The sequence below is a fragment of the Pleurodeles waltl genome, chromosome 4_2 (assembly GCF_031143425.1).
Source record: "Pleurodeles waltl isolate 20211129_DDA chromosome 4_2, aPleWal1.hap1.20221129, whole genome shotgun sequence".
Lineage (NCBI taxonomy): Eukaryota > Metazoa > Chordata > Amphibia > Caudata > Salamandridae > Pleurodeles > Pleurodeles waltl.
In genome coordinates this window covers 14193564-14218798 of record NC_090443.1, presented here as the reverse complement: position 1 = coordinate 14218798, position 25235 = coordinate 14193564, and the positions used below count along the sequence as shown (strand labels likewise).

The following is a 25235-nucleotide window of genomic DNA, read 5'->3' as shown; positions in this document are numbered from 1 at the left end:
GGGCTTAGAACCTTATTTTGTTTTCTTAATCTTTTTTTATTCTAAGGTTGCTATAAAGGGTTCCTTTGGTTAGTCTTATTAGTGCAGGCAGCTCCCTCTGCGTTTCATTTTAAATCCGGACTTTGTGTTGCTCCCGAACATGCACTCTTGACATATAGGGCCTCATTATGACATTGGCGGCAAATGCCGCCTACCTCCACTGCGACGGCCGCCAACATAACGTTGCCGTGGCTACCGACCGTCCATGGAATTATGACCGTAGCCGGAATTCCGCCAGAAGGCTGGCGGAATTCCAGCTACGGTCATGGCGGCGGACGGCGGTGAGGTGGCGCTGCTGCTGGCGTTATCTTCCATGATACGGCCTGGCGGTGTTTTGCTGGGGCATGCTGTTGCTGACAGCAGCGCCGCATCCCCTCTCCTGCAGCAGGACCCCCTGCAAGCAGGTAAATCAGGTTTTTCGACAGGAGAGGGTGGTGGGGGGTGTTGTGTGTGGGGGTGTGTGTGACTGTGTTTGAATGTGTGCATGCGTGTGTAATGCGTGTGTGCATGAGTGGGTGTGTGTGTGTGCATGTTGTGTCATGTGATTGCGTGTGTGCCTGGATGTATGTTCGTGAGTTTTGCTGTGAGTGTGTATGAATGTATGCATGTGTGGGTGAATGTGTGTATGCGTGTGTGTATGGGTGTGTATGTATGTGCGTGTATGTGTGTATATGTGGGTGGGGCTGGGAGGAGAAGGGAGAGGAATTCCCTGGCACTGATAGTGCCTTCCGCCATGGTTTCCGTGGGGTACAGAAACCACAGAAACTATGACGGTGGGCAGGGTCAAAATGCCATGGGGGGCCTAGTGACGACCACTGGGCTGGAGACTGTAGTCTCCAGCTTGGCGGTCGTTACCGCCGTGGCAGTCGGTGGGTTAACTTGCCAATGTCACAATGTCATAATAGTGGAGGTATGTAGCGTCAGCCTGTTGGCGGTAATACCTCAACTATTACACCGACCACCGGGGTCATAAAGACCCCCATAATGCCTACCACTATGGATGACATGACTCCTACACCTTGTAGCTCTCAATTTCTTATGAAACATTTCCTTTACATTGACTTACAAACTTTCATGTTTCATTCTGTCTGTTCAATATGTGTGTATGTGATATAAAGCGCTCTGACATCCTACATTTGGATGTGTAGTGCTATGAAATAAATCAAATGTGAGAAAGAGGTTATGGAGAAAGGAGGGCACCGTCAGTGTGGTAGTGAGGGAATCTATGGAGAAGAGGTCATTCGCCAACAAAGATTGTCACACCGGGTGCCACCACCACTTAAGCCAGCCCTGGACCAAAATGTGAGGGAGGCTTTCAAGCAACTTTAGAAGTAACACAGACAATTAAGAGTAACTTTTAAAACTATCCTTCTTCCAATGCTATTCTACAGAGAGTGTTTTGAGGCTTCTGTACCTTAGCGGTCATTGACATTAACATAAATTAAGTTTGCAAATTTGATGACATATTTAGATATGTATTACAACTTAAAGTGCGAAAATTTTGCCTTAGGGTCACATCAGAGCACCTAGACTCCTTGCAAAGTGCATGGTGTGCAGGATAAGTGCCTAATGTCCGTCAGTCAGTTGTTCATAAAAAGTGCATAGATTGCACCAACTGATGTGATAAAGTTAATCATGAAGGCGTGGATGAGAAGCGGTTTAGAACACTCATTTTGAAAAAGCATTAGACTCCTTGATCAACCCAATAAATGTTCCCACACCAGTCTGATTCTAAAGTATTTAGCAATAGGAGCCTTTTAGCCCTTTAGCATAACTTTTCAACAGCGAAAATCTAGGCACTAAATTAAAGCTCATCATGAGTTTGCATTCCCAGGTTCCTTTCAGCTTACTTTCAGACATCGGGAGGCCAGTGGGTTTGGTCACCAAGCTTCAGTATGTCAATTTTACTGCCGTGCAATTTCAGAAAATAAGGCTGCTCCCAGGAATAGCTGGCTGACACATTGATCTTTACAAAGGAATTGAGTATTGTCAGAGTTTGTAAAGAACCAGCATTAAGATACAAAATCATAATGATTCAATAGATACAGCTCTCTGGGCATTTGGGTTTCAATGAAAGGTCGCACAAATGCGTGCAACAGTGAACAAGTTGCTGTAACCAGCCTGGGGTGACTCAGAGGTGACCTGTCCCATTTTCCCGGTCCTCCTGCTTTATTCCTTCATACTGCACAAGATCGTGAGAAAAATCTTTACTGTAGCGTTGGCTCTAGTCTCTCTAATCTGCCTCTCTTTCTCTCATTTTCTGCAGAGTCCTTAAGCACTCGGTGGATGCCACCTATGAAAACCAGGGCCCTAGCCCCGGTTTCCGAATGGAGATGTCCATCTTCTACGTGGTCTACTTTGTGGTCTTCCCTTTTTTCTTTGTGAACATATTTGTGGCCTTGATCATCATCACGTTCCAGGAGCAAGGGGATAAGATGATGGAGGAGTACAGCCTGGAAAAGAATGAGGTGTGGAAATAGTAGCCTGGTGTGGGAATCCTTCATTCCTCGCCGTTAAAGCAGATATACACATACCCTTCCCCTTTCAACATTTAACACTGATCTCCTGCTTCCGGTTCTCTACCATGGTAGTACTTCCCACTGATCTCTTAGCTGTGGCTCTTTACACTCGTAGAACATTATATTGACCCCTTGGTTTCATCCCTGTTTCTTGGTAATAAATCATAATTGTGGATATTTTGATCTTTTGGTAGCACATAATGCTGTTTTATTTGTCGTTACCACCAGCAAAGTACATTAATCTCTGGAGTGTGGCTCCGTTTCCTAGCAGCATATCACAGTGATCTATTGGTTGTGACTCTGCCCCATAGTAGCACGTCATACATGTCTCTTGGTTGACCCGTTTGTCTCCTTGTAGCACGTCATGTTGATCTCTTTCTTGTGACTCACTCTTTCCCCTTTTAGCATAGAAATTGACTGCTATGAGTTATGGTTTTGGTCCCAGTGCTGTATCACTTTGAACACAAAAAATTATGTATGTGTCCTCTGGTAGCACGCCACGTTTATCTCCTGTCGCAGGGCAATCACAATGACAAATTGTTTGTAACCTGTCCAGTGGTAGAAGATTGTTAACCTCTTGTTTGTATCCATGTCCCCTTCAGCATGTAAACCTGTAACCGTTGGGTGTGTTTATGTCCCCTCATATGATTGAAATCTATGAATCCTACTCCACTACATTCAAACCTTGGATGGAAATCTGTACTAACATTTTGCCACCACCCCTTGTGATACTGAGATGTATTGGAGTGGATGTGCTTTTCTTCCGAGCAGTCTCTCTACTCGAACCTAAATATAGCTCCTCTTTGTAGTTTCATCCCTGTCATCTGTAAAATCCCTTTTGCCACATGTATTTATTGAGTCTTGTAAAAAACAGAACTAATTGCTTCAACTAAAGGACATCTGGATTTCCAGGAAAGGATAAATCCAAAGTAAATCTGGTGTTCCATGTAAGGGGGACTTCAAACTTTCGGAAGACCATGCCCCTTTAATGTTGGTTGTATGATCCAAGCCTATTCTAGTACAAAAGATAACTTGGTCACAGAGTCTGTTACATCACGCATACTTATAAGAAAAATTCACCTAGTCATCAATAACAAGCAAAACCAATAGAAGACCATGAAGTCCCCTGGACCTCAGTACCCTCCCTCCCTCCACTTTTGGATGGCTAGAAGCCTCCTTAGACTTTACAGCTCAAAAATAAAACTTCTCTACTTCCACTGCAAATGCGCAGCCGACTTCTCCACTGACTAAAACACTACCACCCACCTTAAGTTGCTTGATCGCTCATTCTCTAAGTCTTAGGACCACCATTAACTCGCAAATCAAGCTTTATGTCCAAATGGGATCAGTGGACAGCACATCTCCCCACTTCTTCAAAGACCTCCTTTCACTTAACCTCTCACTGGTCCGGCTCGGAGTAACTTCTCATGAATTACCTATGTAATTTTCCCCAGTTCATTCTAACAAAGTGTCCACCTCTATCATGCTAAGGGATCTTAGCCGACATTGGTCTCAGGCTAGATGCCTGACCATCTTCCAGACCCTAAAATTATGACAGTGGTGCCCTGACCATTTCAGTCAACTTCTGATCAAATCCTACTTCTTCAATGGGAAATACATCCATTAAAAGGCCCAACAATGCCTCAGCAAACAAATTACCCACTCACCAGAGACACCCTACTCTCATTTAAATCCTCTGCAACTTTGTGTGCCCCAAAACACACATAGACCAAAAGGAGGCAGGTGCTTCCCAGCTCAAGGGCCCGGTCTATAGAATAGGCACCATGCAGATGTCCACAGCGAGTGAAACCAGCAATCCTTTAGAACATAAAAAAACTTGTTTTCTTTAAGTCTACAAGCACCCCCTTATCTAAGTCATACATTTCTAAGAGGCAGTTCATTTTCCCATAAAGTGCTAAACAAGAACTTTTATCTATTCATTCATTCAAGAGTTAAAAATAATGTTCCAGGGTATGGGGGAAAATCATCTGTGGGCATGGAGTCTTAGCTTCCAAGGCATAAAGCAAACTCCATTCCTTTTGACGTACTTCCAGATTGTTGTTGACAGAATGTTGTGTAGCATAAATGCTGTCTCATGCATCTCGTCTAGAAAACATCGCACCATTGGAGTTAATAATATAAAGTCTACACCCACTATGAATATGATTTTGTAAACAATCTTCAGGTCATGTGATATTTATTTATAAAATATTCTGACATGGAACCTTACTTTTTGGTCATGATAAAGGAACTGGTAACTATGCATAGTTGACAGTGGCACTAAAGACCACTGAAAATCCTCTTGTTAACTTTGGTATTTGATGTGTTATGTGGTACTTCATACAGTGGCAATTGTTCCAGTGCCTATTTATAGTGGCGAAGTCTAAAACTTTGGTGCGTTCAGTCCACTGGCTGCGGAGTTCTGCTTCCCTAATACAACCTTGTATTTTACGTCCCAAGTGTCTGCCACTAACCCTCCTCACCATCAGTTTCTGTGTTTGTTTCCACTCTCACTGCAGAGAGCCTGCATAGATTTCGCCATCAGTGCCAAGCCTCTTACGCGGCACATGCCGCAGAACAAACAGAGCTTCCAGTACCGCATGTGGCAGTTTGTGGTCTCCCCACCTTTTGAATACACCATCATGGCAATGATTGCCCTAAACACCATCGTACTTATGATGAAGGTAAGCTATAAGCTTGTGAGTGTAATGTTCATGGTGGGCAGAGCCTAGCAAATACTTTATAACAACAGCTAATTCTGAACATTCTGGCTAATGAAAATCATGGGTGTAGCAGTCTGCATCCTCCAGGCCAGAGAAACACTACTGGAGAGGGTAACTTTGCAGGCCAGTGAAGATGTGGTAATGTTGGGATGTCATATTACCACCAAAAAGATTCACATAGTACACTCAAGCAGCAGAGCCCTAACAGCAGACCAGGCCTTTATGGATTTAATCACTCAAATAATTCTTGTCCTCGTGTATTATTCATAATAACTTGTTGTATGCAGCGCTAAAACCTCACTGTGTGGGTGGGGTGTCCCTGGGGCCAAGGAAGGGCACCTCTGGGCTCTTTCCATGGTCTCTGACCACGGAAACATGCCCACAGGTCCCCTAACGCCTGCCCATAACCAAGGCCCCCCCATCCCCCCATGCTTCAATTTAGCACGGGAGGATAAATATGGCGTTAAGGCTATATCGTCATTTTCTGCACGGGAACGCCTACCTTGCATCTCATTGACGCAAGGTAGGTTTCCACTTCCAGAAAATGACGTTAACTCCATTACTTTGGCACTAGACGGGTCTAGCGCCAAAGTATAAATATGGAGTTAGGTTTGCGCTGAATTAGCGTCATTTATTTTGACGCTAATTCAGCACAAACTGAGTATAAATATGCCCCTAAATGTCTCCATGTCGGCGGATATTTGCTTTGCCAATGTTCTAACTCATACCCTCCAGAATACAGCATTTGTTAGCACAGAACATTTCAGCATACTGAACCTTTCTCCCTGCTAAAGTAGCAAAATGCTCCAGCACTGTCATTTAAACTTTTCATCTATTTCTGGAGAAGGAGGACTTCATACCATCATTCTTCCGTGTCTGTGGTATTTCCCTTAATGCTGTATTTCAGTTAGGTCCGTTATCTGTCAATTGTCCTGTTTACCTGAAGTTTGGAACCTTTGGCAGGACAGTGGAACGTCATTACATCCTTCACACAACAAAACTGTTATCCCAGATCATATTTGAGAAACCTTATAATAGTTTGGTGCCCTGTGCCCTTACGTTTTAGTTGAGCCCCTATGTCCTGTTTTCCGTTCGCTGTGACCCTTGGCCTCTTTTTTCCTTAGTTGGTCATTCTATCTTTTAGTTGGGTTATTCTTTAATTTGGCAGATTGTCCTGTTTTACTTTAATTTGGTCCTTTGTCCTTGTTATTTTAGATTTGTCCTTTGTCTTTTTCAGTTTAGTCATGGTTGGGGTCTGTCACCTTTTAGATAAGCAATGAATGGTACCTTTTACTTAGGTCTGTTACCCATATCCTGTATTTCGGGCCTTTGCACTGTTATCCTGAGGTTTGTGTCTGTTTATATGTTTCTTGCCATTCTGGAATATAATCCCTGCACTAGAGGTAGGTGAGCCACAGAAAGCTATAGCCAGTTTATAGCCAGATGCCAAGATCTGGATTAGCTTGACATCTCTTGGAACATAAAACATTTCGTGTGACGTCTGCCTGCCACCTACGTTCTGACCTCATGCGCCAAGAGTTAAAGACCTTTAGTGTGAAACAGGAGCGAGCAAGAGATACTCATCTAGTGGCTGAATTCAACAATGTGAAACCGGAAACCGTGTGATCAATACTGGTTTCTCTGCTTCACCAAATTGTCTTATCCTTGGTGAATATTTTATTTCACCAAGCCTCATTGTTTTCATGAGCTCCTTGCCCTACTTTCCCCATCCGAATCCTTCTCATGTGAAGTGCGTTCCACTTGGAAGACAGATTTCTTGATTTACCCAATTCCTGAAAATTTTACATTCTAGAGTTTCATTCACTCTTCCCTTCCCACAAAATCCCTTAGCCAGACGAAGTTGTCCTTTTTCCTGCCTTGCATGAAGGACAGCTTACCCACTTTAAACGCCTCATTAGGTAAATTAAGAGATTAAATGTGCTTTAAAAGTTGGCAAGAGAAAATCTTTGAGTATATTTAAAAAAAGCATTTGCAACACTTATCCAGGGAAGTGGACTTCACCAAACTACAAACCAGATTACGATTTGGACCAATCGTAAATCATATGAGAAAGAACAGATGACCCATGCCTAAAAAAAAGCTCTGACCAGTCAATGTAGAAACCAAATCTTCTGTGCAAAGTTTATGGTCTTGCCAATTAATGAGTATAGAGCAACCTGGAAAACACACAATCTAATAAGGATGTGGTGTAAGGGCGAGAGCTGCCGACCTTGGAGCTGGGGATCCAGGTTGAGTCTCAGCATCAGCTCAACATCCTGTGATTCTGGGAAAATCACGTTACCTCCAGGTGCCTAAGGAGAGTGCCTGGACACCCTCATGGGTGATTAGCCATGCTATAAAGTAATGAGGGGTGCAGGTTCTGCAACTATGCAAGGGAATCACTCGCACATATACTTTGCTGCTGTCCTGGATTTTTAACCCCATGTTTGGCTCGACTCAGGCCAATGTTTTTAAGAAATGCAATTAAAACTTGCAGAGGTGCACTACCAGTCAGCTTTACAATAACCAATACCACAGAACGTGCACGGTTTGGAAAATGTATAAATATTGTAACCAATACAATGAAAACAGAATTGCCTCACACACTTTTAAAACGAGGGAGTGGTAGCATTTAACTCGATGGTCACTTATTGGACGACCACTAATAATTTAAATAAATAACACAGATCATCAGCATCATTGTGTATTAACCCATGAACTATTATAATTTAAACCTGATTTTCAATGTTTTAGAAATCAACGGACAATCTGTATGTACTTATTATAAAGATTTTAACTAATCAAATCAATAACATTATTCATTCATTCATCGAGCTATAGGTTGACCTTTGCTTTAGCAAGGTTTCATGTCTAACATTCACTGCAAGAATGGTTGATGCAAGCCCATGACTAAGGGACACTATTTTGAGTATGAACCTGAACCTTCAACTATTCTTCTAACATCAGAGGGGCTTCAGAAAAATGTTGATAGATCTCTAGATATAGTCCTACAATCTCAGGCTAAACATGCCTGGTTTGCAGAGGTGGGAAAGATACTGAACATCATAAGGACAAGTTGGTCCAGGGCTTTTAGCTGACTGAATTAGTGCACCATATTAGAGAACACCAAAATTACAATCACCTCAAATTGAGATCAGGTATAGGTGTTTTGCTCGGATGTCCCCCAAGTGTCACTCTGTCTTCCTTTACATGAGGCAGCAAGATGGATCATTGAAAAAGAATGGAACGGAACGATAAAACTGGCTTCGCGAGATTTTTGAACAAATCAAAAAATATTTCTTAGAGGGATTTCTGCATAATGTGAATGTCAATACGCTATAGGCTAGTATGTCTTTTGTACGACTCGGTAGAAAGAAGGTAGAAGGATTGTTAAAGGTGGCATATGCTCCTTCCAGATTCATGATAAGATCTACAATTTATGAGGCTTAGAGATATTCACACATTACTAAAGGACTTTCAGATAAATGGTACAGTTCAGATGGGAGAAGGCTGATCAGTACTACTAGAAACCTTGAAACTAGTAATATGAGTTTTGCATGACGGTAATTATGATGGTATATGTGCATCAGCTACTTCAGCAGGTGCTACAACAGTGGGAAGAAGACAGATATGGATGTCCCCCTGGATAGTTAAACACATCAAAGAAGAATTTATTTTATCTTGTTTTCAATTTCCAGTTAACAAACGTTTGCTCCTAAGTTTGATGTCATTTTAAGAAATCTGCAGAAGAGAAAAGGTTAGTACAACTTTTCATATGCAATCCCCAGGATCAAACTCCTTTCTTTTTCAAACAAAACAACTAATCATCTGCTCCACCAAGTCCAGTCCTTTTCAAGGCAGACTTTTTGATGAAGTGTTCGAGGTCAGTGGGCCCATATCAATGAGCAATCCCATCAAACTCCTCAGTGCACCAGCAGCCCCAACCGTGACTATGCTAAGAAGTCCAAGAGCTCACTAGCTCAGTGAGAGGGCGACTGCAGCTGTATCCAAACAAATTGAAACAATACATATCAGATCTATTGACGCTGCAGATTGTTTCAGACAGATATCAGTAGACGTTTCAGGAGAAATGGGCACAGTCTTTCTTCAGAAGAACCTTGCTTCCAAGGACAGATGAGAAAAGGAAGTCGTTCAAGGAGGGAATATAAATTCTTCTTCAGAAATGAACAAACTGTACTCAGTCCACTGTGATAAGAAAACACTGGGGAAGGGTTCAACCAATTTTGGATCTGAGAGAGGTCAACAAGTACATGTTGAAAAAAACTTTCTTTACAGGAAGTCATTCCTCTAATATGCAAGGGAGACAACTTGACCACCCTGGAACGCCAGGATGCTTCTTTTCATGTGCCTATCCATCCTTCTTCACAAAGGTCTTGTTTATTTGCCCTGGAGAAAGAACACTTTTAAATCAGAGCCCTAAATGTTGTTGTGTCTTCCACCCCCAAAGTATTTACAAGGTGCTTGCTCCTCTGGCTGCCTCTATTCAGTTGCGAATATTCAGTTATTCCCATTCCTTGATGAGTGGCTAAGCTGTGCTCAGAAGGATACAGAACATTATGCCAGTATCGTCAAGAATTTAGATTCCTGATGAATTGCCAAAAATCTCAGACCAAGCAAGCTGAGGACTAGACCTTTTATTGGTGCTCAGTTCCAGACAGATCTGGAGAATGCCATTCTTGTCAAGAACAGAAAGAATACTGAACATTCCAGAACAATTGCTGAGAGTCCTCTCTTGCACGGAATGTGCAGACAGAGAGTGTTTTAAAATACAAGAACTGATATCTGATAGAGACTTATAGTTGCAGTTTTCTTACCTTAGAATTTCCCTCAGGTGTCAGTCTCAATCTGGAGATTTTTCTCGGGCAGTACTCCTGCGTACCGTTAGGTGGCATCGTTCAACTCCACGTCCGTCATCAGCATTGTGTTTGCCAGATATGATGTCATGGTGCCACCCCAGTGTGCTGACGTCAATTCTTTTCTTTTCGCGCCAGCCTGCATTCAGATCCGAAGAAGAGCTACCCTTGTAGGAGGCTGGCTCAGTTAATGGTGTACACATATGGTGTGGCACCCTATACTTAGTCCAGCAACCCTTAGTGATAGTGTTTAGGTGTCCAGATAGGAAAAGTTCTCTAGAGGTAGCTGAGGCGAGCAGCTGAAGCTTATCCAGGAGGAATGTAAAGCACTTGCAACATCATAGTAGTCAGACAGTAACTCACTCACAAGAAAGAACCAGACAAGTGTTGCAAAAATAAAGCATTCTTTATTACAGCACTACTAGACTAGCATTGGTATATCTCTCTTTGGAGATATCTACACATAATACATACACAAAATAACAAGCAGAGAAAGCATAAAACGTAAAGGGCCCTATTGGGGGGGGGGGCCCAAACCATATACTAAGTGGAATGCGAAATAGTGAACCCAACCAAGGTAAGTGTGGTAGTTGGCTACGGGCTGTGGAAAAATGAAAACACCAGAGATAAGTACAGCAAGTGTCATCAGCAAAGGGGTGCGGAGTAGTTACCTACACGGTCGTTCTATAGACTAACACAGGGAAGTCGCGGTGGGAAATCGTGAGTTTCAGGACCCTTCCCAGTGAACACTGAGGAAACCCAAAGACAGGAGGAAGGTTGAGAGTGTCCCCATGAAAGGATACCCCAAAGACAGGAGTTCCTACACCAGGGGATTTGGATGTTTAGGGGTGAAAGGAAGTCAGAACCCTCATTGAAGTCAATGGGGGCCTCGGTTTTCCAGCTGCTGTCGCAACAAGTGGACCAGGCGGGTGGAACCCAAGGACGGATTCCAGACATAGAAGACCTGAAAAGTAAGGGGATAGGGTCCAGCACCCTCTGAGGTGCCCAGGTGGTGCAGATGGCAATGCCAACCCTCCTAGAGGTGAAGTTCCTGCAGTTTGGTGAAGGAAGGAGTCCAGCTGCGGTGTCCAGGAACTGCAGAAGATCCTAGAAGTTGCCTACGAGCTATCCCACATCCTTCGTCCAATTGCAAGAGGGTCAGTGATCAGCAAGGCTGCCAACAAGCACTGGCAAATGCAAGCAAGAGCTGAAGATGAATTTGCAAGTTTTTGGGAACCAGCACAGTCCAAGAGACTCTACCCTTGAGGGGGAGTCAGGGCTGGCCCTCAGCAAGCAGGGAGGCCAGTAGAAGCCATTGGAGCCCCCACAAGTGGCCCACAAGAGATGGACATAGGGAGTGACAAGTAGCCCTCAGCAACACTACAAAACAGAAGACCCAAGTAGCAGGAGTTGCAGAATGGAGGCTGATCTTTGGATTGAGTACTGGAGGCTGGGGCTTCTCGGTGCTTGACGATCTTTGGGAGGAAGAGCCAACAAGCCTTGGCAAGAGCAACAGTCACGGTGCACAGGTGCTCCAGTCCAGTGGCAGGAGCAGGGGCACACCGTCTCCCAAGTTGATCAGAAGATAGGCAGGACCTAGAGGAGGTCACTGAACCACCACATGTGAGAAGAACCTTCACGTCCGTGGGACAGCAGGATCCACCAGCCGGTCGCCATTGTCTTCTGGTGTCTGCAGATGCAGGGGAGTGACTCCCTCACTCTAAGAGAGATTCCTTTTGTGCTTCCAGGTACAAACAGAGTCCTTGTGACCCTGGAGGATACACAGCCTTGAATGTTGCAGAATTCTTGCAGGATCCAGAGAAACGCTGTTGCAATGGGAGCTTTCCCACTAGAAGCAGACTTGTTTCGGTTCTAGAGGCCAGGAGCAGAAGAAGTTTTGCAGAGAGTTCCTCGTAGAGTCTTGATTGATGAATCTGAGGATCCACCTTTGGGGGAGCCCTTAACTAACCCGAAAAGGGGGTTGGTCACTCTTTGAAGTGACCCACCTATCAGAGGGGGCAGGCACAACATCTGCCTGGCCCAACCAGTCAGATGCTCCCAGGGGTCACTGCACATCCTATTTTCAAGTTGGCATAATCTTGCAGAGCTTTGTGCAGCTCCCTAGGGGAAGAACTCAAGACAGGGAGGTGGTCACTCCCCTGTCGTTTGTATGGTTTTGTGCCAGAGCGAGAGCCAGGAGTTCCTGAACTGGTGCAAACCGTATTGCAAGGAGGACACCAAATGATCCCTTCAAAGCAGTATGGTGCCGCTTAGAGGCCACCCCACTAAAGTCCATAGACACCTAATAGAAAGGGGGGGTAGTCACACCGCTCCCTTGCAGGAAATCCTTTGATCTGCATTCTGCTGCTTGAGTCTGGCTCACCAGCAGGAGGGCAGAGCAGTGTCTGGGATCAGCAGCATCGTGGGCTGGCAGCCAGACCCCATAAGGCTGCACAGCAGAACTGGGGGATCCTCTAAGGAACCCCCAGAGTACAGGGGATCATGCAACCAGCTCTGGAATCAATGTAGTTGCATGATTCCAACATGTTTGATACCAAACATGACTAGGTTCGGAGAAGCCATTATGTAGTTGGGCCACTCGTGTTAACCAGTGTCCACTACATACCTTAAGATGGCTTTGCCTCACTTACAAAGCCCAGGGAATTTAGTCTGGGGTATGAAGGGTTACCCTGCTCCTGGAAGGTTACGCTTACACTTAGGGACATGCACCCTGCCCGTAGGCTGAAGGGCCTTCCAGAGGGGTGCTTATGGTATCTAAGTGCATTAACCAGGATATAAGGTAAGCCTTGTATCAGTGGTGAAAGGGTGAATTCATCATTTCACGCAGGCTGCAATGGCAGGTCTCTAGACACAGTTTGCATGGGCTCACATGGGTGGCGCAATACCTGCTGCAGCCCATGAGGGACCCCTGGTGTACCAATGCCCTGGGTACCTGAGTACCATATACTAGGGACTTACATGGCCAAGTGTGGGTGGGGGTGAAGGTACCATTTTACCAAATTCTGGGGAGAGAGCACTGGCACTGGGGTCCTGTTCAGCAGAATCCCAGTGCACTACAGTCCAAAACATGCTGACACCAGGCAAAAAAGTGGGGGGTCCTACAACCAGAACCCAGCTTACTACAACCCCTACAGTTACTTTTTGACTGGACTTTTTGACTTTTTTCGAAGCTTGTTTTGACATTCTGGTGTGTTGAGATGTAGTTACGGAAGTCTGGATTCAAGCCTTGTGACTCATGTCACCGGATGATGTCCATGACGGAACCGCATCACGTGTGTCTCTGGTGTTTGGAACGCGACCTCAGTCGTGCTCAGAGTGTCAGGCCATGAAACTGAAGGCTTTGAGGGAGAGGTCCCTAAAGCTACTTGTGGCCGAGCGCTTAGCTCCACATCGCTCCTGGTCTCGGTCATGAGACCACTTCCAGGCTCCACACTCTTTGTCGTCACACTCTGAGTCCTCGGAACATTCGAGTAAGCACAATCTGAAGTTGAAGAAGAGCAAGCACTCTTCAACTTCACCCCGCGGGTCGGATGATGCAACGCTCGAAAAGGAGCGTTGTTGCCCTAAGCCTCCATCCTCGGAGCCTACTTCTGAGTTTCCATGAGCTGGAGCCACCTCTGCCCAAATGCATGAATTTCACAAGGCCTTGTGCCTCATCTTTGTGCAGTCCGACCCCAGTGAAGTGTGTTTGGGCCCCACAGAATTGGCAGGGCCCCACCTCAGGTTCCGCACTGGCGGCTTCATGCTCAGCTCTGGATGGCGCCCAAGGATCTGTTTCCGGATCCGAACTGGCATTAGTCATGCCACCACGACCTTCCCTGACGATGATTCAAACGTCAACTCAATGCTGCCCGGGCCCGCGGTCAGTGTCAATCCCATACTCATTGCCAAATCTGACACAGAGCCGGACGGGCATTGCTCAATGGCGATTCCAACTTCTACAGTGACCTTGCTCCCTAGGTCAAATCCTGACCCTTATTCTTATGGGTATGTGTATGATAAGAGTATGGAGGGATCACTGGACCATTAAGAATAGCAGCTTAATGACCGCATGGACTGGGCTCAGGACCTTGGTGAAGCCAGTGGTCTGGACACTTCCGCTGACTCTAGCATACTTTCTCCCACTACTGTGGCTATGGAGGGGAGAGATTCTTATTCAATGGTGGGGAGGAGAGGGGCCAGGGTCCTGGGCCTCGAGCTGCCTTCAGTGACCGTCAGGACTAACCTCCTGACTGAGGTGCTTCAGCCTGGGGCTCCCTCTTTAGAACCCCTTTTGCCCTTTAATGAAGTGCTCACTGATGTTTTGCTGGGAACTTGGTCCAAATCCAGCACAGGGCCTCCTGTTAATAGGACAATTGCCCGCCACCATAGGCCAGTGCCTACAGACCCAGTGTTCCTGATGCAACTCCCAACCCCTGTAAGCTTGGTTCTCTAGGCCTCTGCATCCCCGGGCGCATTCCCTTCCCCACCCCCAGATATGGAATCCAAAAGACTGGATCAGCTTGGGAAGAGGATATTTGCTTTCTCCAGCCTGGCACTGCAGTGCATGAACATGCCTTTTGAGCTGTGACACCCATATTTCATGGGACATGGTTGTGCAGGTGCTGCCACAGGTCCCGGAGGAGGCATGGCCCATTGTCTCTCAAGCTGTTGCTGACGGGAGAGATGCAACGAAGTTCCCGCTATGATGTGGACTGGATATGACCGACCCTCTAGATAGATCGGTTGCATCGACTGTGGCCTTGAGGCGCCACACTTGGTTGAGGACGTCTGAGTTTTGGGGGAATGTCTAGGCTGCTCTTATGGACATGCCCTTCAATTACACTTGTCTCTTCAGAAAACAAAACAGACTCGGCGCTCGAGCACTTTAAGGAGTCCTGTGCTACGGCCTGCCCCTTGGACCTCGCAGCTGCTTCTCGCCCCCTCAGTCTGCTTTTTGCCTCTTTCGTGGCTACAGAAGGTACGCCCAACCATGTACCTTTCCCTCCATTTGCTGTGCCGCACATGCTGCCCAGCCTCTGCATGGCTGGAGATGTTGGATCCAATGTTTTTGTGGATCAGGAGGCCAGCGGTCTGCCAGGCCACCACCCTTCCCACTACAGCCTCCATGCCTTCCTAGTCTGATACTTCCCAATCAGGGACCAGTTAGAAGCAGGACTCCCTATCACCTGCCCCACTTTCAATCATTCACGTCAGACAGGTGGGTTTTGCAAATATTCCGAAGGGACTACTCCCTTCCCTGCTAGACTATCCCTCCATCCAGGACACTATCCTACGATCAGATGACAGAGGATCACCAAACACTTCTCTGCGAGGAGGTTATGGCTCTCTTGGCCAAGGGAGCCATAGAGAGGGTCCCTGTACCAGAAGAGGGACTTAGTTGTTATTCCCACTACTTTCTGATGCCCAAAAAGGACAAGGACCTCCGTCCCTTTCTTACACCTCCATGCTGTCAATCTCTTCCTCAAGATGAAGACATTCAAAATGCTCACTCTGGCTCAAGTCTTATCTGCCCTGGACCCAGGAGGCTGGATGGCAGTGTTGGACTTGCAGGGCGCATATTTCATTATTCCTGTCGTGCCTGCCCTCAGACCTTACTTCCATTTCATGGTAGGCTACGAGCATTTTCAAATTACCGTACTTCCTTTTGGCCTTTACAGTGCCCCTCGGGTGTTCACCATAGTGATGGCGATGATCACAGCTCATCTGCTCAGGTCAGGGGTTTCAGTCTTCCCATACTCGACGTCTGGGTGTTGGAGGAGAGCTTGTCCCAGGCAGTCATCTCCCACCTCCAGACTACGGCGAACCATTGCATTCGCTGGGCTTCACTGTAAACATGCCAAAGTCACATGAGACTCCCTCCCAGATGCAATTTTTCATCGGAGCTGGACGTAGTGCAGTTTCGAGCTTATCCTCTCAAGCGGCGAGTCCCGGGTATTCAGGCTATGATACCAATATTTCAGCCTCTATCCTGGATTTTGGTGAGAATGACTCTGAGGCTGCTGGGCCTCATGGCCCCCTGCATCCTGCTGGTGACACATGCCAGATGGCATATGCGGGCGTTTCAGTGGAACCTTCTAGTGGGCGCAGAATCATGTGAATCTCTCCCACATCCTTCTAAGGAAGAGGAGAGACTCCATCATCTGGACCCAATAAGAGCATTGGCGTTCCATCTGGATCGCACAAAAGAGTTTTGGGTGGACGATCAACTCTTTGTGGGTTATGTGGGTGTGAACAAAAGGTCTGGCAGTGCAGAAGTGAACCATCTCTAAATGGGTGGTCCTCTGCAATAAAATGTGCTACACATTGGCTAAAAAGGACCCCTGGAGGGCTTGTGCTCTCATTTGACCAGAGCCAGGGCTGCACCCACTGCGTTAGTACGAAGAGTTCCAGTCCTGGACATCTGTCAGGCAGCAACATGGGCATCCTTGCACACATTTACCAAACACAACTGCTTGGCCAGTCAGGCCTGAAGGGATGGGTACTTTGCCCGTTCATTCCTGCAGCACTTCCTTGTATGATTTTGATTCGTAGACCCACCTCCAGGGATGGTATTGCTTGGGTATCTATTCTGAGGTAAAGAATCTGCAACTAAAAGTCTCTATCAGATGAATAAGATGCTTACCTTTCAGGAATTCTCCACTCTGATGCAGACTTTTCTAAACGTCTGCCCAGTATATGCCTTGCAATGTTTATGAATCACTAATTGCTCTTGGGTGAGTAATCTCACAGTGGATTATTCACCAGCCCACAGCCCGCACATTCTGGATTCCTCTAGTGTTGTGAATTTCTTTCTGTAAGGGTGTCAGGCACCTAGCCGTGTCTGGTGACTTAGTGGACTATTATGTCCACTGTAAAAGTCTGTGTCCAAGCTCATGGTAACAGGTTCAAATCCCGCCTAGTCCACCAAGCCTTTCATCCTTCTGAGGTCGATAAAATGAGTACCACTGAGTTGGGTTACAACAAACATCTGTCATTCAGCATCAAGATACCCTTCTAGGTGAACGTGCGCTTTACAAATACACGTTATGTTGAAATGCCAAGTGCAGATTTTCTTTTTAAAACATTATACCGTGACTTATTGTTTGTCCCTCTTCTGTTCCATTTATGTAGTTTTTCGGTTCCTCGCCGAGCTATGACTACGTACTGAAGATGTTCAACATTGTCTTCACCTCATTGTTTTCCCTGGAGTGTTTTCTGAAAATAGTGGCCTTTGGAATATTGGTAAGAGATCTGCAGAACATTTACATTGTTCATTTGATTTTAGGCATGTTATAAAGCAATATATTAGTATTTAAAATTATTTTAGAACAGGATAACAAAGAATGGGGGAAGTACTCACCTATCGTGGGAATCCTGGTGCATGATCGCAGGAAAAGAAAATGTAACTTGCATGAAACTGTGGTTGTCAAGCATTGGAATATTCCATAGAGTTTTATGTTGTGATGAATTATTCACTGGGGTCATAAGAGAGTCTGGTGCAAAGGTACTCTTTACTACATCATGAAACTATATGGAAGAGCTTGTTGGAGAACTCAATCGGCGTGTGCACCCTGGGAAATAGGCACACTTTTGCTTTAGTAGGCTATCGCTTGAAGGGAGCTCTCAATGCACTGCATTCTCTTAACTGGAAGGTAAACCCAACAGATTAATGCACCAGATAAGAACATTGTGCATACATCTCAAAAGGTGATTCAATATGGCATTCTTATTCTGGCAAAGGCAATAATTTAAAGGACCTTGCAACACATAACAACACTACCTGCCTCTATGCAATAATACGTCCATGCAAAGAAATATTTTGTCGAAATGATGGAAAGACTAGTCAAATTAATATGGTGAACACAGACTCAACATTTGTTTAAAAAACATAAAAACACCAGTCAAGAAGGTCACTATTTAAATATATATAATCAAATGTAATTTGTAATTTTACAGATCGTAAGACGTGGTAGTTCAGAGAAAAATATTTTACAGGCTAAATCCTGACGGATTGAACAATTGGCTCAAGGAAGCCTTGGGGTTTAATAAAGAGCAGCATTTTATGTGTTTCATATAAATTCTTACCTTGTTTTTATAATTAATTTGGTTATCTGATAAGGTATTATGCATTGGTAATATGTGATACATTTGTTGAATAATGTGAAGTGGAAAATAGTACCATGATTTGTAGATGTTGCTATTTCGTGTTGAAAATTGAAATCTATATATTATTATGTTGTACCCTTAAATTGATTTGTTGTGATTTTAAATTTATAAAGCTCAGCGTTTACCCAAGGGCATCAAGGCGCTATAGTTAGGGCCGACCATAGGTAACGTAGTGTCACAAATAATACCAAGAAACTAAACCAACTACTATAAGGTATAAAGCCACCTTTTCTAGCTCGGGTTAAAAGTAATTGATATATTAGATATTAATTACATAAGAGATGTTCTCCTGCACTAATATTTTATAGATTGACATGCTTAAATCATTCCTCGCAATCACTCTGGGAATCATCGGTAATTAATATTAACTTAGGAGTATACCATTGCACTCAGTCACACTGGAAAAAAAGCTGTAGACTATATACAGCCAGTACACATCAAACCGCGGCCTAACTTCAGCCAGTCAGACACCTGGACCCATAGATCTTCCCTGATAGGGGTTTCCAGCTGCCAGATTTTACATTGCACTTTGAGTGATAGGAAATCCTCTGGAGCTCTGTTTCAATTAGATTTGTTTCAAGTGTTTTTCACTCATAGGTTCAATTCCAGCAGCTTCAAATAAATCTTGTTTCTAGCAGTAATGCAGTGTGCAGCCCTATTTTTCTGAATGGATTATTTTTTCTTTTGAGATAACAAAGGCTTAGGAGAAGACATCTCTGTTTAATGTTTGCGAAGGATGTGCGGGGGCAAAAGATGTATGAATGACCCTCACCCCAAGCGCTTTTATTACCTACATTCGAGTCACAACCTGATGAAATGTGTCATGTGCACAAGTGTCTCCTCTAAGAAACTGAAGGACAATGAGAGAAGATTGGCTTCACAATCCAAGAAGAAAAGGTGGAGGTAGAAATCTCTTGTAACTAGGTACTGATATTAAAGCTAGCCTCAGAAAAGTCAAAATCCAGGACTTCTGCTGTGGCTAAAATATCCCTTTACCCTGCTTTTAAGGTTCACATGTCATGTTTAATAAACAGTTACCTACATAATGGCCCAGAATAGAAGGTACGCCTTGACAGCCTGATGCATGTTGTACTTAGGCCAATTCACACTTTTACCCCTTGTTGAAGTGATGATCTGTTTAGTCTCTTCTGTTTGTAGTCTATGATACCAAACTGAATGTTACATGTAATAGGATCTCTGCATTTAGTGCTCTGATACTAACTTGTTATGGAACAATAATGGCTTCTCCATGGGCCACATGTACGTAGCTTTTTACACCTCGCAAACAGCGAATTTGGGTGTTTGTGACGTGCAAAAAGCACTTCCCGATGCACAGAACAGGTTTGCGACTCGCAATTAGGAAGGGGTGTTCCCTTCCTAAGTGCGACTCGCAGTGCGATGTAGGATTGCTTTGTGACTGCGAACACGGTCGCAAAGCAATCGCAGTTACCACCAGTGTCACACTGGTGGTAACACATTTGCAAATGGGAAGGGGTCCCCCTGGGACTCCTTCCCCTTTGTGAATGTCACAGAAAACATTTTTTCAGAGCAGGCAGTGCTGCCTGCTCTGAAAAAATGAAACTAAAACGTTTCATTTTTTGTTTTTGTAATGCATCTCGTTTTCCTTTAAGGAAAACGGGCTGCATTACAAAAAAAAAACTGCTTTATTGAAAAGCAGTCACAGACATAGTGGTCTGCTGTCTCCAGCAGGCCACCATCCCTGTGAAGTCCACCATTCCCAAGGGGGTCACAGATTGCGACCTACCTCATGAATATTCATGAGGTGGGCATTTGCGACCTCCTTGCGAATCGCAATTAGTGTCAAGGACACTGCCCTACATTCGGATTTGCGAGTCGCAAATTGCGAGTCGCTCTGACTCACAATTTGCGAGTCGCAAATCTGAACTTTGCTACATGTGGCCCTTAGTACAGCGCTCTGATTTCCTTGAGTCATACTTATGTGATATAAAACTCTACAAATAAAAATAACAAAAATGTCACCTGTCACCAAAAGCCAGAAAAAAAGTGAACTTCTCAAGAAGCATACGTGAAAGTCAAAAAGGTAATTGCCACCAAGCCCTGAGTGGCCACAGAAAAAAAAAATCGGCAGAATTTGGTTCACCATGTGAAGTACTGGGTTTTTCAGAACCCAGTGGTGCCAGGGAACACACCCTAAGACTTTGAGTCCTTCCTGTTTCAGACTACAGAAACACAGAGTCTTCTTGGTGAAGTCAAAGATCTTGTTTATTGGCTGCAGCCAGTAACAGGTATCCTAGAAGTACAACACGGTGTATATTCTCAGGAGACTGCTCCCTTTGCAAAGCTAACCTTCTCTTTTATACAAAATATTATGCTTTAGGCAAACATTCCTTATTTTACAGTTGACCATTCACATATTTTCACTACAAAGAAATAGCAGGTTTATGATGACAAGCCCATATTTCAGTTTGTCCAGCCCTCAATCAATTACCCGGCAAGGCTTAGTACTTTCATCAGATATCGACGGACCCCCAATATAAACGGGCACCTCCTCCTTGTAAAGCAAGTCATAAAGAAAGAAACAGGGACAGGTGTGTGTAAGATTAGGCATGGTTTGTGTGTGATGAAAGGTTTATGATGTGTTGTGCCTTGATACTAATCTTATTCGGCCACTGGGAAAGAAACTGGCCGAACAGGTTTGGCTTCAGGCAGTGGAGTCAGCTTGCCCAGGTCACAGAGGAGTCAGCAAAGATGTACGTGTCCTTCAGACTCGTTTTCAGCATTAGACATTGGCCTATGTGAGGGCAATCACAAAATGGCTGTCTTTTAAATGGAACACGAGGGTTCAAGACGGAAACTCTGATATTCGGGTGATTTCGTTACCCAAATATGAATACAATGCTTGTGCATACTATTCTAATCACTCCCGGTCTGCTGATACCAAAATCGCTGTGATACGACGATGTTTATAACACGGGTCCAGAATTTTCAGTACCACACATGTTGTAAACAATTGATATCTGATAAAGACTTCTAGTTGCAGATTCCTTACCTTAGAATTTCCCCAAACGTCAGAATGGATCCGGAGATTTTTCTTCTAGCAGTACCCTTGCCAGCCGTCAGGTGGCGTCGGTCGACTCTGCATGCATTGTTGGTCTCATATTTGCAGTGATGATGTTGCGGTCATATATATGCACCAGTCTGGCATACTGACGGCAGGTCTTTTGTTTACGCGTCTACTTACACGCAGATCCGGAGAGAGCTACCTTCAGTCGATTTTTAACTGACTTTCACAGTTTTGTCAATTTTTTTGCCACTTTTTTGGTGTGTTAAGATGTCACATAAGACTGGTTTCAAGCCCTGTGACTCCTATCACTGCATGATGCCAGTGACGGATCTGCACCTTGTGTGTTTGTGGTGCCTGGAGGGCAACCACAACCCGAAGTCATGCCTGAGTGGCAGGACATGAACCCAAAGGTTTTCAGAGAGCAATCCCTAAAACTCATGGCAGCCTGGCGCTTGACTCTGCACGGTCTTAGTCTCAATCGAGAGGAAGGTCACAAGACTGCTCATGGAATCACCACCACTCTTCTTCGTCCCTCTCGAAGTCTTTGGGACATTCGGGTCACAAGAAGAAGGAGTTGAAGAAGAACAAATGTTCTTAAACTTTGCCCCATTGCTCAGAGAATGCAATGCAGGAAGAGCATTGACGCTGTAGGCCTCCATCTTCGGAGAATGTTTCTGGGTCGACTCTGTGCCTCCCCGAGTTTCCGGGAGCCATCTCTGCTTGCCCACCTTAAGGAATTCTATGAGACCACGTGCCTCATTTTTGGGCAGACCGACCCCCCTACAATGCCTTCGGGCCCAGTGGGGTCAGGTAGGACCCCCTATGGTTCAGCAGCTCCAACCCCAGCTCCGGAGGGCCACTCGGAATCCGTTGTCGGATCCATGCCACTGCCGGTCATGCCAACGCAACCTTCCCAGGCACTGACAAAGACATTGACACTTCCGACGTCAGTCAGGCCTACGATCGTCGCTGTACCCAGACTTATTTCTGGCTCCGACCCTGAGGTAGACCGACATTGCTTGACGACAGTTCCATCTTCGATAGGGCCTACATTCCTCAGGTTGGATCCTGACCTTATTCTTGTGGGTAGTGGTACAGAGAAAGTGTGGAGGGGTCGCTGGACCCTTTAGAATTCCAGCTGGAAGACCCTGAAATGGACTGGACGCAGGAATTGGGCAAAGCTAGTGGTCTGGATGCCTCTCCTAATGCTGGCATGCTTTCACCCCCTACTGTGGCTACAGAGGAGGGAGCGTCATATTCTATGATGGTGAGAAGAGGGGCTGAGTTCCTCAGCCTTGACCTATCTTCCTGTGGTAGTCGGGACTTAACCTCCTGACTGAGGTGTTTCAGCCTGGGGCTTCCACCTCAGAACCGCTTTTACCTTTTAATGAAGCCCTCACTGATGTCCTTCTGGGTACCTGGTCCAAACCCAGCACAGGGGCTCCTGGGAACAGGACAATCACCCCCCACTATCGACCTGCGCCAAATGACCCTAAATTCCTAACCCAACACCCTACGCCTGAGAGCCTAGTCATCCAGGCTTCTTCTTCATCTGGCGCATTCCCACCCAAAGTGGCTGGATCAACTTGGGAAGAAAATGTTTTCTTCCTTCAGTCTGGCATTGTGGTCTGTGAACACCACTTGCCTTTTCGGCCACTGTTCCCATACCCTAAGAGATACGTTCACACAGGTATTTCCACAGGTCCCGGAGAAGGCGGGGGCCATTCTCTCCCAATCTGTTGCTGACGGGAGGGATGCAGGCAAGTTCACTATATGTTATGGGCTGGACACAACTGACTTACTGGCCAGATCGGTTGCATCAACGGTGGCCTTAAGGTGCCACGCCTGGGTGAGGATGTCTGGCTTTTTGGGGGATGTTCAACAATCACTCATGGACATGCCCTTTTATGGCACCCATCTCTTCGAAGACAAAGCGGACTCAGCCCTCGAGTACTTTAAGGAGTACCAAACTACGACTCACTCTCTTGGACTCGCAGCTGCTCCTCACCCCCCACAGTCTGCTTTTCCCACCGTTTGTGGCTACGGAAGAGGCACCCAACTGCATCCATTTACCTCCAGCTACCGTGCCACGCATGCTGCACAACCTCCGCAAGGCTGTGGGCGCAGGATCCCATGTGCCCGTGGATCAGGGAGCCAGCAGTCTACCCAGTCCACCGCCACCCCTGCTGCAGCCTCCAAACCTTCCTAGTCCATCGCTCCATCCTGACCAGTTGGAGGCAGGGGATCCATCACAATGGACAGGTGAGTTTTGCAATAACTCTGAAGTGGCTACTCCCTCCCCTTCAAGACTACCCCTCTGGCCATGCCACCATGCTATGATCGGGTGACAAAGGATCACTTGGCACTTTTCTGCAAGGAAGTTATGGCCCTCTGGGCCAAGGAAGCCATAGAGAGGGTCCCTGTGCCAGAAGTCAGTTGTGGTGTTATTCCCACTACTTTCTGATGCTCAAAAAGGCCATGGGCCTCTGACCTATCCCAGACCTCCAATTCCTCAATCTCTTCCTCAGAAAGGAGCAGTTCAAAATGCTCACTGTGGCTCAGGTCATATTTGCCTGCACCCTGGAGACTGGATGATAGCATTAGACTTGCAGAACGCCTACTTTCACATTCCCATCCTGCCTGCCCACAGATGTTACTTGCAGTTTCTGGTAGGTCACAAGCACTTTCAGTTTACTGTGCTCCCTTTTGGCCTTACCAGCACCCCTTGGGTGTTCACTAAAGTGATGGCGGTGATAGCAGCTCATCTGTGCCGGCTAGGGGTTTCAGTCTTTCACTACTTCAATGAAGTCACATCTCACACCCTCTAACACGTTCCCTTTCATCCGAGCTGTTCTGGACACAGTGCAGTTTTGGGCCTAGCCTCCCAAAAAGCGAGTCCAGTATATTCAGGCTAGTATACCTATGGTTCAGCCTCTATCCTGGGTTTTGGTGAGAATGACTCTGAGGCTGCTGGGCCTCATGGCTTCCTGCATCCTGCTGGTGACACATGCCAGCTGGCATATATGGGCCCTACAATGGGACCTGAAGTTCCAGTGGGCGCAGCATCAGGGGAATCTCTCTGACATGGTCCATATCTCGGAAGGGACTGTGCAAGATCTGCAGTGGTGGCTTTCAAATCATGATTAGGTCGGAGCCAGATCCCTCTCCCATCTTTACCAGATCTCAAAGTAGTGACAGATGCATTACTCCTGGGATGGGGCCGCCATATGAGGAATGAAGAGATCAGAGGTGTCTGGTCTCCAGCCCGAGTCTGGGCTCCACATCACTCTTCTGGAGCTCAGGGTGGTCAGGCTTGCATTTAAAGAAGTGCTTCCCTCTCTCCAAGGGAAAGTGGTGCAGGTGTTCATGGACAACACCACCGCCATGTGGAACTGCAACCAGCAGGGCAGAGTTGGGTCGTGGACCCTTTGTCAAGAGGCTCTGCACCTGTAGACATGGCTGGAACATCAGGGCATATCCCTGGTGGTTCAGCATCTGACAGGCTGTCTGAACGTCAGAGCAGACGAACTCAGCCGTCAATACATGGTCGATCATAAATGGCATCTATATCCAGAGGTGGCACAAGGTCTCTTTCAGAAGTGGGGACAGCCTTGATTAGATCTGTCCGCCTCCATAGAGAATGAGCAATGTCAGCTGTTTTGCACGTTCTAGTTTCCTAGGCGGGACTCGCTCAGCTGTGCCTTTCGTGTTAAGAGGAACTCAGGCCTTCTTTATGCCTTCCCTCCAATACCACTTCTGCCCAGAGTTCTGAAGAAGATCAAGAACGACCGAGCCCAAGTCATTCTTGTGGCTCTGGACTGGGCATGAAGAGTATGGTATCCAGAGCTTCTGAGTATGGCCATCG

General features: G+C 45.9%; 1 protein-coding gene across 12 annotated transcripts in view; it reads left to right on the top strand.

Annotated features, from left to right (window-relative positions):
* Positions 1-25235, top strand: part of CACNA1A (calcium voltage-gated channel subunit alpha1 A) — a 1156221-nt gene that overhangs the window by 715117 nt on the left and 415869 nt on the right. For all 12 annotated transcript variants that reach the window (XM_069230415.1, XM_069230416.1, XM_069230412.1 and 9 more), the window contains 3 exons: positions 2306-2507; positions 5078-5242; positions 17290-17400. In XM_069230415.1, coding sequence (XP_069086516.1) covers positions 2306-2507; positions 5078-5242; positions 17290-17400 — 478 coding nt within the window. The remainder of the gene's footprint in view (positions 1-2305; positions 2508-5077; positions 5243-17289; positions 17401-25235) is intronic.